The sequence below is a fragment of the Acipenser ruthenus genome, chromosome 7 (assembly GCF_902713425.1).
Source record: "Acipenser ruthenus chromosome 7, fAciRut3.2 maternal haplotype, whole genome shotgun sequence".
NCBI lineage: Eukaryota > Metazoa > Chordata > Actinopteri > Acipenseriformes > Acipenseridae > Acipenser > Acipenser ruthenus.
The window spans coordinates 67306565-67319936 of NC_081195.1; the positions used below are offsets into that span (position 1 = coordinate 67306565).

The 13372-nt window shown below is 41.2% G+C and overlaps 1 protein-coding gene across 4 annotated transcripts in view; it reads left to right on the top strand.

Annotated features, from left to right (window-relative positions):
• LOC117415957 (methionine-R-sulfoxide reductase B3, mitochondrial-like) overlaps positions 1 to 13372 on the top strand; it is a 41831-nt gene that overhangs the window by 1536 nt on the left and 26923 nt on the right. Inside the window, exons 1-4 of one of the 4 annotated variants that reach the window (XM_034026931.3) lie at positions 4153 to 4235; positions 5013 to 5137; positions 10911 to 11019; positions 12773 to 12850. In XM_034026931.3, coding sequence (XP_033882822.2) covers positions 5062 to 5137; positions 10911 to 11019; positions 12773 to 12850 — 263 coding nt within the window. In that variant the 5' untranslated portion in view covers positions 4153 to 4235; positions 5013 to 5061. Of the gene's footprint in view, positions 1 to 4081; positions 4236 to 5012; positions 5138 to 10910; positions 11020 to 12772; positions 12851 to 13372 lie in introns of those variants that run through there. The other 3 variants (XM_034026927.3, XM_034026930.3, XM_034026929.3) reach the window with 3 other exon arrangements.

Here is a 13372-nt window from a genome sequence, read left to right on the forward strand (position 1 = left end):
GCTGCTTGCAGTACGTGTGGGTTTCTGGTTCGTGCCTTGTGTTTTTGTTTTTTTCCTGTACAGTAAGCCATCCTTTCAGACTGTTGGTTCCTGTTGTGTGTAAATACAGTAGGGAGCACAATACATGCTGTATTGTATGTGTATGCAGATTTAAGATTCCTCATATTTTTTGTGGCTCAAGTGTAACTGGATCGTACCTGTCTGGAACACAAAACCGCGTGTAAAATTGTATTACGTTTTTATTTATTATTTATTTATTTATTAGCAGACGCCCTTATCCAGGGCGACTTACGATTGTTACAAAATATCACATTACAGAGTATCACATTACAAAGTATCACATTACAGAGTATCATATTACAGATAAGAGTAGTTGTAAAGTACAATAGAATCAGTAGCAAAAGATCAAATTCAAATAAGAGCTAAAAATGGAGATTACAGTAAATAATTACATGTAAGAGCGGGTTCGACTAAGAGCAGTTAACTTATAGTAAAAAGATTTGCTCATACGAGTCCAGTATGAGCACGTGGTAAGTACGATGAATGGATGAGAATGATTTCAAACAAGAGCAATTACAAACATGTGAGTACGGATACCGGTAAGACTAAAATCAAGTACAAGATACAGGAAATAGTTATAATTAAGAGCAGTAGTAGAATACAACAAGGTATAGAGCCGTTCAGTGCAAGTACAAGCTGATGCAAGTACTGGTACAATTGGGTGCCATATAGTCCAGTATAGTGGAGAGCTGTGAGGTTTACATTGCATTCAGTCTACTGGTTCATAAGTGATTGCATGCCAGAGAAAGCAATGAGGTAAAGATGGAGCCAGACTCCTTAGACCAGTTCCGCCAGGGCAAAGAGCTCAATTGTATACATGCATGCAGTGTCAAGGATCGTTCTGTTTGTGCAGCTTGCAACATGTGAGAGCAAGATCAGCTAGCTGTTAACTAGTTTCCAGCAGATAACTGGACAGAAGCCAGTATTTAGTGTGAAAGAGACGTGATGGTGGGTGTCTGGCTTGTCGCAGCATTCCAAACCGCAAGGAAATGAAGGATCGCCGTGTCACACGCCTTTCAGAAAGAGGACAGCTATTCATCAGGCTGCGTGTTGTTGGGAGAGACTGCTGACTTGTCTCGAGAGTTGTCTACTGGAATGTTTCCTTTCTGCTTGCCAAGGTGGCCTTTAATATACCAGTTGCAGTCTGTGTTACAGATACACTGATCATCAGTCCGGGCTTGCAATTAAACAGTGTGTTCAGGAGGGCAAGTTGGGAATAATAATGTCCCCCCTGTTTTGTATTTTTCAGACATCATTTATGCTTTGGTTACTTTACATGATATTGTTTTTTGCTGCAGTCATTTATAAATTCTGTTACAGAAAATAATTTGAACATTTTGCCACTGAGTGTCATTCAAGCAGTGTTTATTTTGAGTAATCGAATCTTTGTCCCGGCCCTTATTACAATATTGGAAACTAAGCCACTGTTACAACGAGATACAAGCAGAAAGTGATCTCTGAGGTATATTAGCTGCCCACGCACCCGATTGGGGAAGGAAAAAAAAACAAAAAAAAAAAACATGACAATCGCATGCAAATAAAAACTGCAAAGCTGGCAGCCCCCAGGAGAGGTCAGGCTTGGGTCGTGCTTCTTCTCTGCAGCAGGGGATTTGGAATCCGTCATCCTGGTTGAGGGTTGATCTCAGTTCATTCACACTACTGGCGCACGTGTCGTTGCAGATTAGGAGCAGGGTTAGGAAATAAGTCAGGGAGGGCAGCTCAGCCTGTCCTGCGAGTGTGACTTTGTCTGGGATGGGGTTGGGGGTATGAATTATATGGGGGAGATCAATGTGGAAACGTTTTTCAAATTGATCACTGCTGAAGCCACTGCTCTGTGTGTAAAGTGTTACTGAAAGCATTCTTAGTATGTACAGTAGCTGCCTCGGGTTTGATAGATGGTGGTTGCACATTTGCTTTGGAAGCAATCGCCCAGTTAGGGATGGATCCAGGATGTATAAAGACATATACAATACTAATCACAATAACTAGCGCTCAATGCTGTTATGCTTCTTGAACTATTAATACCCAGCATGTAGGTTTTCATGGGCTTGGGGGAACTGGCTGTTATAACACCCAGTTTCTGTGCCTGTCATTCCAGAGACTTACTTGGAATCTTAATGAAAGTAAATGCCAGAGACATCACACTTGTTTTATAATATATACCCCTATTATGTAATATACAGTAATGCTGTCTTTTAAAAAATGCCTTTCCCCGTTACGTTATGCCCCCGGGGATGCATTGTTTTTGTTCATGAAAACTTCCAGCTCTAGTTTAAATATAGTGGCAGAAAGAGCAGGTGCCTAATACTGTGCTTCAGCAAGGGTGTGTTAACAGAAGGTCGTGTAACTGGGAAGTCAAAGAGCAAATGCTGGTTCCCATACTAACTGTCTGTAGGTTATGTCAAGGCTTGGCGTGTTTCATCTTCTGTAAGCATGTAGAACTGTAGGGTGCTTTGTTGATAACTGTGCCTCCTTGTGTTGGAGACTGGTACTGCAGGAGTGAACTTCCACACATTGGGTTCTGTTCACAGAGCCTCATCTCATGAACTTGGTGTAAAGTCCAGAACAGTTATAGGAATATCATACTTGATTTATTCATTAAAACACACTTTGAAAAAGCTTTGTGAATGTGGCCCCTGTGCCTTCTGGTGTTAACAACACAGCTAAACCAGCTGCTGTAAAACAAACATTTGTCTTAACATTTGTGGCCCTATTTAACAGTTTGGCCTATTTATGTGTTAATCAGTGGAAAATCTACATTTTATTTATTTATTTATTTATTTATTTATTTATATATATTCCAAACAGAACAGTTTTCTTGCATTTTTTACAATCTTAGTACAGTTCTCCCTCCTCATACAGATTACGGCTCCCGACTTCAGCATTATAAAGGAGGGGGGATGGGACGGTACACTGTAACTGTCTGCATGGCTTGCCATTTCAAAGAGCTTCAAGAGCATCATATGTTAGGAGCCCTGCAACAGATTAACTACTGCAGAACTTTACAATCAGGGCTGTAAGGCTTGGACTAAAGCAACACTAACATTGTGTATTTCACTGAACTCGTACAGTCCCAGAGTAAGCTTGTACATTTCCACTGAGCTGCTGCCGGCAGTGCTGAGGTCTTTGCGGCTCGGCGTGCTGACGAGGCCACGCCCCCGCTGCACAAACACCACTCTCATTGGGCGGCTTTCTCTTTGATGTTCTAAGGTTACAATGTAGAAGGTCTTTCTTTAGAGCTGCATTATTTATTAAGGGGTTATTTTAGCGTGCTCCATTCAAATAGCGGCCCTGTTTAAGCTGCAGTGTCCCGACAATCCGGCTCAATTGTACATTAAAAATGTCATTCAGTGGTTAACCGTTCAGTGCGTTCTACTTCTTAGAAACCAGACCTTGTTAGTAGTTTCAGCTGAAGGCATATAAAAGTCCTTATTGTCACATTTTATGACTTAATCCTGCACCCTTCTGGGTTATGAATGTCCGTTTGCAAGGGAACAACCCTCCTCAATATTTAACACCATGCTGTATGGGTCCTGCAACTGTTGCAGCAAAAAAAACCAAAAAAAACCTAAACAAATCTACCCGAATCTACAGTCTAAGTGTTAACAGCACAATTTAAAGCATGTCGATAGATTGTATATAACCACTGAAGAACAGATGTGTTGTCACATTGATTTGGGGTTGTGTAAACAGGTTTGTATTGGAATCAGGGATATGAACTAGGGTGTGGGAGGGCAATACAAGATTGCTCGATACAGAACGTGCTGAATTAATGTAACTCTGTATGTGTGGCTCCCTCATTCACTGCATTACTAATCCCACCTGTGCTTTGGCAAGCCGTCACCACTAGATGGAGCTCATTCCACATACACTCCAGCTTGCTTCTGCTCGTGCATTGTGACCTCCAGTCCTGTACATCACCCATGGTGAATCCGCAGGGGCCCCCTCGCTGGGGCTCTGGTCCTGGTTGATAGCGGAATGGCTGATCTGCAGAGTGACATCACTGCCTCTCTTCCTGCAGTGCTGTCGCTGCCCCGCTGTCTTAGCTGTGACAGGCCAGATGGCTGCGGCTGGTAGGCTCTCAGGCCGGCTGGTACTACTGCACTTGCTGAGACAGACTAGGAAGACGTGTAATGATGAGCAGCGGGGATTCAGTAGGACTGCCGCTTGTCTAGGTAATGAGCCCTCTCACTGAGCACTTTCATTTCCACGCTGTCTTAACTAGGTGCTGTACAGTGTTGTACTGCAAGCACAGCACCGCTCCTGTAATACTGCTCCAGGCTTGAGCTGAGGGCTGCTTCAGTTTCCCAGATCCAGGAGCACTTGTGAACATGACGTTGTGTTTACTGTAGAGTGAACGATTCTGCTGAGAACATACAGTGCGCGGCTGCTGCTTGGCTGCTCCTCTGGTTTTCTCTATTTGTAAGAACAGACTGGAGGTTTTTTTTTGTAAAGTCATCTTCTGAGATGTCATGCTTCAGACATGCTAATGTAATCGGCTTTCTTTCAGATATTCTCCAGGTCAAACGCACCGTATGAAATATGTGCTTCTACTGTAACATGTTTGTGTTAATTGAAACTTCACAGGATTACAGAAGAATCACAAGAACAGGGAGACTGCAGTGTCAGCATCACTGACTGAAATTACTCTACCTTTGCATGGAATGAAAAAAAGTTTGATGTTTTGGGGGAATGGTTACTTTCATATCTCCATTGTTCTTCCTAAACCTATCTGTACTTTATACTAACCAAGTAGAACAATGCATTCAATTGATTTACTGCAATACCACAAGGTTATGTTTATCTCAAGTAATATATTCTTTTAAACTGCCTTTTCTAACCAAAATTGACTGAAAACAACCAGGGATCTGCACTGTATACTGTACTTGTCGCTGTGTCGTGTGCAATGTGTTTAATGTGTATTTTTCCTTTTCTCTTCTCCCTACCTGTAGCTCCAAACCCCTCGTTGCCTTCCTCTTTGCTGGTGGGAATACCCCAGTGATGTCTGCATTCAACCTGCTGCATTTGGTGACTAAAAACCAGCCAGTGCCCCTGCGAGCCTGTGGGCTCCCCTCAGGTTGAATGGGTGCTGTTTGTTGTGTTATGCAAACCAGAACCCTAACACAAGCCAATGGGTGATGACTCTGCTGCAGAAAACTATAGACCGTTCAGAACCTTAAAGGGATGTGTGTCCTGTACATTTTTCTAATGCTGATTTAATATCATGTTAGGTGTGTTCTCTATAGTATTGTGGCTCACATCATTGCAATGCTTAAAAGCATTCCTGCAAAAAATGAGTGTAAAAGATTCACCAGAGTGCAGGGAATTGAGGTGGGGAAGTATATTAGTGTTGCGCTGTGCTCCATACAGTAGATGAAGCACTGTGCACCGAAGCCTGCGCAACACTGACGTGCTTCCCTGCTTCACTTCCCCTCGTCATCTTTTAATGGTTTCTTTTCAGTCCATTTTTGCTGGAGTCGTCGGCAAGCAGGTCACATTCGAAGCTGATTTAAAAGTAGAGTAACCCCCATGATTTATCACAGGTGTCGGGGTTCTATATATCCACAGTATAACAAGGGCAGCGATATATCGAGACACATGTACAAAAAATAAGCTAACAAATAATGTAACTGTAATACATTTGATGTACTTTATTGCTTTTCAGATTTACTGAAAAATGGCCAAATTACGTACTGCACCAGTAGTAACTACTGTATTGCTAAACAAAATGACATGAGTAAAAGCTAAAGGCTATAGCATAGCCTACAGACAGTCAGTTCACCTCTGGAAAGTAATCCGTTACTTTTCTCTGCTTGTTCTTATTCTGTGACTCGCCACCCTAGAAATCGCGAGCAGCATCCACTTGCAGCTCCCCTTTTCACTTGCTCGACAGCCTTCAGCTTTTCTTCTACAGACACATTCTTTCTCTTCGATCTCCGTTCTGCATACGTATCTGTACGCAGCCAGTGCACTTTCAATGGCTTCTCTTTTAAGCTCCAGGCAGCAAAATGTAGTCTAGTCTGATGGGGTAATTAATACTCGGAGGCGTGCACAGTTAGTTTCTAGCCATTGCATTTTAAAGACTGTTTAAAGCGCAGTCGACTCCAGGACCACAGTACAGTGAGACACTATATACGAGGGGTGGGAGGGGCACTCTACAGAACAGGCAGAGTGGGACACTGAACAGGGAAGGGCAGTGAGATGTAGGAGAATGTGGATGGAGTAAAGCATCTCTTTATAGTGGAGTTTGGTTTTTTTGCTGACATTTCTTTTCAGGAGTAGGACGTTAGGTAAGTCATCCTTGGTATCTACACTGCTTCATGGCCCATGACAAGTCTTAGTAACATGTGTCCAGCCTCCTTCCTTTTACTGCTGAGGTTATCTTCCTGTTCCACAGTGACACCGAACAGCAGTGCTTTCTGCCAGCTTCCCGTACGGCTGGAATGTTGCAGAGCTGCCCTGGGACGTCCCAGGAGGGGGCTGCTTTAGTGCCCAAATGTTTTACATGTTCTCATTTTCAGTCAGACATTCTCTAGAGACTACCACTGAAGACAATTTAAAGAGGGAACCGCAGAGAGGAATTACCGGGTAGATAACATGTATTTATTAGTGCATCCGTGTAATCCGTAGAATTTCCACGCATCACTCAGAATGCTTCTTAAGCATCATGTAATAAATATCCCTGTGTTGATGGTCAAGTATTTCAGCATTAGAAAGCTGCTACAGATTGTGAATGCTGGTCATCTCCTAGATTCTAATTGGGATGTGACTTAATAAATCTCAGTCTTGTTAAGGGCAGACACGTGTAAGCAAGAGATAGCAAATATGGCATGCGATTACTCAGGAAACCGCATTATCGTTTAGTTTAGGCTTCCTTCCTAGTCGATAAAAGACTTTACAGTACCTTTGAAGTACTAAAGAAGCAGTAGTAAGAATGGTCCAGCAGATGGCGCTGGCTTGGTGTTTGATGGTCGTTTCGTTTTATGAAACGTTCGCAGCGCTGTAGTGGGACAGACATGCATTGTCATTTGGGTGCCCAGTCCCCAGTCATACAATACCAAAGAAATACTCGGTAACACTTTAAAATAAATGTATGTTCATGATTATTTCATGTGCATTAAGGGAAATGTTATGAAGTCATGAAAAGTATGTCATGAGCGCATGCTTGTGACTTTTGAATTCAATAGGAATTTCATTTGAAATCAGTAGGAAATCATGTGTTAGTTACATTGGAATTACAGACACTTATTTTAAAATGTTACCAAATACTTTATAAAGCTGTCTTTTTCAGTATTCCTTGTATATAATACAAATAGAAACGTTATGTTTTTTAACTCCTCCAGACTAGTTTGTCTGATAGGATAGTATTGCATATCCTCAGAATGAGTCTGCACAGTACCACGACATGCTTTCACAGTGTCTGTGTGTGGTTTTTATACATTAATGTAGGCTACTTACTGTTTCAGTGTGTTTTCTGCAGCAGACTTCCCAGACAATTGGAGCATCACATTGTGCTTTGCTGTGTTTTGCAGTTTTGGGGCTTTTCCCATTGTTTTGATAAGGCCATATTTTACACTTTGTATGTGAAATGCATTGCTTGCTTCACATTCTACCTGCATGCAGCAGTGTGTTGCTGGATTGTTACAAACTAACACATGTGTTAATGGTGTAAGCTGGTTTTTAGGTTCCCAGCCTTCCTTAATGATGTTCTTGACTTCCTGCATTGTAGTGTCTGTCAATAATGGGCAAAGGATACTATATATCTCTATTTGAAAAATCTGAAGCATGTTCAGTACTACAGTGCCTCATGGCATTATGGCAACCCATTGCACAATATGGGACTCGATTCTCAAAGCTGTATACCCCAAATTGTCATTAGCACATTTTTTTTCTGAAAAGGAGAAAGAATACCAATTAAGATTAAAAAACAAATTAGAAATAAGTGCTTACAATTCCCTAAATTAAAGGTCTGAGTTAGGCAACCTTATTGGGTGTATTTTTCTTTCTGAAAAAAATTGTTTTGAGTATTGAGTTGGAGTAAAATAGCTTTGAGAATTTAGCCCTTGTGTTATAAAGAAAAAAAACAAAGTGCAATACATAACTACATTTTAAATGTTCTTGTGTGGATCCTTAAGTAATCTTTTGATCAAAGAAGGTCAACCCTTAAATGTTAATAAACATGTAACTACATTTCCATTGAATATACATTGAATGACAACAGCTGTGGCTGGCAGCATTAGTACTTTTGTAACCATTAAGACATACAATTAAGTTTTTGTTTATATTTGAAATGTGCAGGAAGCTTACATAAAAAAAAAAAAACTAGAAAAGTAAAAGGCGCTGTTAACAAGGACTGGATGCATAGGGACATCTTGAAGGATTTGGTGAATTCTGAAGCTGTTTGTAGCTAAACTGCCAGATGCAATGTTAACATTGTAATTTATATAATGCATACATTTCCTTTGCTGTTGGCTCAACTTTGAATGGCTTACTAGTTCAGGGAAACCGTGCGCACAGAGAATAAAAAAAACTTTTGACAACTTTAAATAAGCAAGGGTGGTTTATAAAGAACAAACCTCGCTTACAATTAGGAAACAATATTTATATTTGAGGTTGAGAAGCCAGGATGTTGGAAAATTTAGCTAATTTGGACCGTGACCTCTAAGTGCACCAAAACCAAATAATTTGTAGGGTATGACACAGGGCACATTCCTGCAAAATGTGTGTGAATGCTGCTTGAGTGGTTCTTGAAAGACAAACAAAGAAACCAGGAATGAAATCCTTATCCCTCCCGAATCATACTGAAGCTAACAAAGGGGTACAGCCGTGCGCTCTCTGAGCTTGTCGTTGGAGTTCTGCAGCTTTGCAAGCGACACTGTTCAGTGTACATTATTATTATTAAAAGTAAATTGTGAAAAACAAGTGTTTTAAATAGCTTTCAATCAACAAATTAACTTTTAATGCACCTTTTAATCCATTTTTTTTTTCTTGTGATGGAGCATCTCGTTCACTAGGATGTCCCAGACAGGTTACAATTCCCCTCCATTCAGGCAGCGATGCATGTGCTGGTACAGGAACTAGAATCGCAGCACGAGCTGGAGAACAGAACTGAAAAACCCTTCCAGGAGTTCTCAATGTGCTGCAACAAAAACAGAGAGCTTGTAAGCAAGACCAGTAAAGGAACGCTTTCCAATAGACTTCTTACCAGACTGAAATGAGATGCCAAGACCAGCCACTGAACGAAACAAGTAGCAGACACCAGTCTATACAGTACTTCAGCTAGTTGGAAGTATTTTACACAGTTTTGCAGATATGCATCTATGGACATAAAAAAAAAAAAAAAAGTATTTTCTTGTATAATTTGGATCATGGAGTACACTGCGGTCTGAATCTACAAAGGCAGTTAAAATAACAGCCAGGAGTGACCCAACAGCAATGAAATATTTTTGCAAAGAGCATGTGCTCTGTGAGCACTGTTTTAGTAAAAGCATCCAATGTCTGGAAATTGCAATCCAATACCATGTAATTTAAACCTGCAGTCTCTTCTGCACTAAATAAAATACAGATGGGAAGCTCTGTTGCTGATACTTGGGGAGCATGCATAAATTAGCAGAAAAATTATATATATATATATATAGTCAGAATTGTTTATTTCTAATTGCAGGTATTCTAATTACCCTTGTAATTAAAACATAAATAAATAATACAATTATATATTTTTTTAAACAATGTGTTTTGTCAACAGGGATTTGGAAATGAAATGAAAATGCTTTGAAAAGCTTGTAGCCAAAAAAATAGAAAAAAGAAACAAGTCTTTGGAATTCCTGAGTAATATATATATATATATATATATATATATATATATATAAATATATATATATATATATATTATATATATATATATATATATATGAAGAAATGATTCCCAACATGACCCTAGAGCTGAGGTTACACATGTATGGAATTGGTGAACCCTGATTGCTCCACTCCTTACCTTACTGAGGCAAGAGAATGCCTTGTGAAGAAGAGCCAAACGCTTCCACAGTTTAGAAAGCTGGATAGTACACTATATATTATAATATACCGTGTATACTGGGCTTAAAACAGAAGGCTCGCTCATTCACTTGTTACGGGGGGGGGGGGTATATTCTGGGTCTGAATCGTTGACCACTTGATATCATTTGTGAATCCCGGTTGATTTAGGACACTTATTTTAACTGTCTAAAAAGTGAGTTTTGTAAATCCTCTCTTTTTTTAACACTGTATTAAAATGGCTGGGGTTTTTAATCTGTAATGCAGCAGGTGGACTGTTTTCTGAACAATGTACAGGCAGAGCTGGAATAAAGGCTCTTGTTTTGGGGTTATAGCCACACGTTATCTAGCCGACGCAGAGTGCTGAATGTTGGTACTGGCACAGAATAAGCCCACAAGTGCACGTCACATGGTTAACCGACTCTGAGCAGCTATAAAACTGTGTGTTTGAGGTCTCGGCTCATTCATTCAGTTAATAAACCGCGTGGCTTCAGCAGTGCCCCTTCTGCTTTTTATTTTTTTATTACACCATTGCCCCCCCCCCGGCCATGTACAGCCAGCCCCTGTTTAGACCATTAGAATAGTTATAAGGACGTATCTTATTTGTTTGGTTTGCATCTCAAGAAGGCTTTGGCTGCAGCACGTTGCCACCGCTCCAGTGGATTTGCCTTGCTTTTGTGCAGCGTTCTCTCTTTCTAAGCAACCAGCCCGCAGTCTCAGCTGGGCCGTTGACCAGCTAGTGCAGAACACGTGTGCGCTGTGGCCACCAGCCAAAGCAATTGATCCGGTTTTAAACTATACTGTTTGTTTTTTTTCAGGGTCACGTAGGGATAAAAGGACCTATAAGGTAGTCTTCTCCCAGCAGGAGCTGAAGAAACGGCTGACACCCCTGCAGTACCATGTTACTCAGGAGAAAGGGACCGAGAGGTAAGGTGGGCGGAGGGGAGGGAGGCGGCAGGCTAACCCTAACCCTGACCCTAACCGCACTACTCATTCTGTCTTGGATAGTCATAAGGAACCCCCTTTGTACTGCATGTTAAAGGAGAGTGAGATTTGCAGTGTTTGAAGGTCAGAGGCAGGTGCGCTTACTGTATCCATTCTTCTGCACTTGATTAAAGAAAAAAAAAGGGTTTTGTAGTGTTGTTTCAAATGAGAAAAAACAAAAACAAACTGTGGAAAGGGCACCTAGCCAAGGAGTGGAATTCGAAGGTGTTCCTTGTGTATTAAGAAACTGGTTGCCAAAAAAAGAAGGTAGCATAATGTCGCTTTTTTTTTTTTTTTTTTTTAAATCGCTAAGCACATGTGGAGAAAGTATTTATTGGATCATTTGCAGTCGGAATGTCAAAAATGTTCAGTATCTGCCCTCACTTGGCTGTAGTCTTTGGAAAGTAGCCCGAAGTGCTGAAAAAGGAGTGCTTTCTTCCAGGGTTGTTTTCAGTGAGTAAAGCTGAACTCTGCTGCTTTACAGCTCACCGGTAACTTGCCAAGACCTAGCCTTTTCTGCTGTCTAATTTATACCGTCAACTGTGGCACCAGGCCGTGGTTGATTTCTGGTCCAAATTTATCCATGATGTAACCGGTCATTTCCTGATGAAGACTCTTTGTGGAGGTGGTAACCTATTTATTTGGCCTCGGTTTCATGTTTTTAATGTTTGATTGTCAATAGAAAGCTCAGCAATGATCCTGCAACATGCCCTACCCTGCCCTGCTCAATGCCCTGCCCTGTTCACTTCCCTGCCCTGCTCACTGCCCTGCCCTGCCCTGCCCTGCCCTGCTCACTTCCCTGCCCTGCCCTGCCCTGCTCACTTCACTTCCCTGCCCTGCTCACTGCCCTGCCCTGCTCACTTCCCTGCCCTGCCCTGCCCTGCTCACTGCTCGTTGTACCCCAGCAGCTTTCTTGTGTAGTTCTCAGGCAGTGGAATGGTTTAATGCTCAACACTAACCCAAGATTAGGTCATTCTTTAAAATGCTTCTTATTAAAAAAAAAAAAAAGGGAAACTCGTAAAAATGGGTGAAAGGATAATAAAACCAAGCTGCGTAGCACACAGACTTTTTGTTAAAATATACAGCTGATTTGTATTAAACGAATGACCTTCTGGCCTTATAGATTGTTAATTTACCAAATATTCTCTTAAAGCTGCCGTCTCCCTGTCCGAAGTTAATTTAAAGTCTAAATGTGGGCAATGCTGCATGTCTCTGAAATAGTTTGTGGTTCTAAATTGTTGGGGGGGGGTTACTTTTTTTTTTTTTCTCTTATGCAAATATATTCTTCACAAATGGAGCACCATAAGGAAACTACAGCCAGTATTACAGAACATATTGGAATAGTTCTTTGATCCCAGTTAGCTAACACATTGTATAGCGTGTTGGCTGTGGTGTTTCACATTGAGCCCTATTCTTGTCCTGTCCAGTATTCAGCCCATTGCCCTGGACTTCATACATGAGCATGAAGGGGTTGATTTGATCAAACTCCGATCTGCCAGTGGCACATTGTTTATTTATGAATTACCCTGTATATACCATTTTAATGATAATTTAAAATTTGAATTTTAGTTTTCAGTCTGTCAGTCCTCACACTGGGATTGGATTCCAGAATGGGTTTTGAATTGAGTGAGTTGTTTTATCTTGCATAGTATTCCCAGCAAGCACTAACCCAGATTCCGTATTGACTTCCTTGCAGTGCCTTTAAAGGGGAGTTCACCGACAAGAAAGATGCGGGATCATACACATGCGTTGTTTGTGGGGCCTCATTATTCCAGTAAGTATTTGAGATTTAAAACAAGGTTGGTTTCCCCACCAAGTTACTTACTGACCTGCCTCCTTCAGGTCGTTCTAGCTAACAAAATCATTTCAATTCATCTCACCTTTCGCACTCTTGAATTGACTGCATAGGCCTCAAGTGTGCAGTTTTGAAAGCAATACATGTTACAGCAAACACGTATTTTCATGTTGAATACTTGAAAGGAGGTAATGTTTAATATTCAGATGATTTAGAAGCATTAGCAGGCTGGTGAATGCATATCACTGGCACACTAATGCATCCTGAATGCAGCACATTGATTTCAGCTACAGTTCATGGTTGTATTGCATTCTCATTATTATTTTAGACACATCCTGCCCCCTGCAATACTTTGTGGTATTTATTATTACTGATGCCTCCATTCACTGGGAGGGACAAGGTAAAGGTGTACCCGGTGCACCTAGGCAGTACCCATCCCTGGCTTGGTTCAGTCTGTTTTGAGGTATCACTGTCCGAGTTGCATCGTCTCGCAAGGGCCCC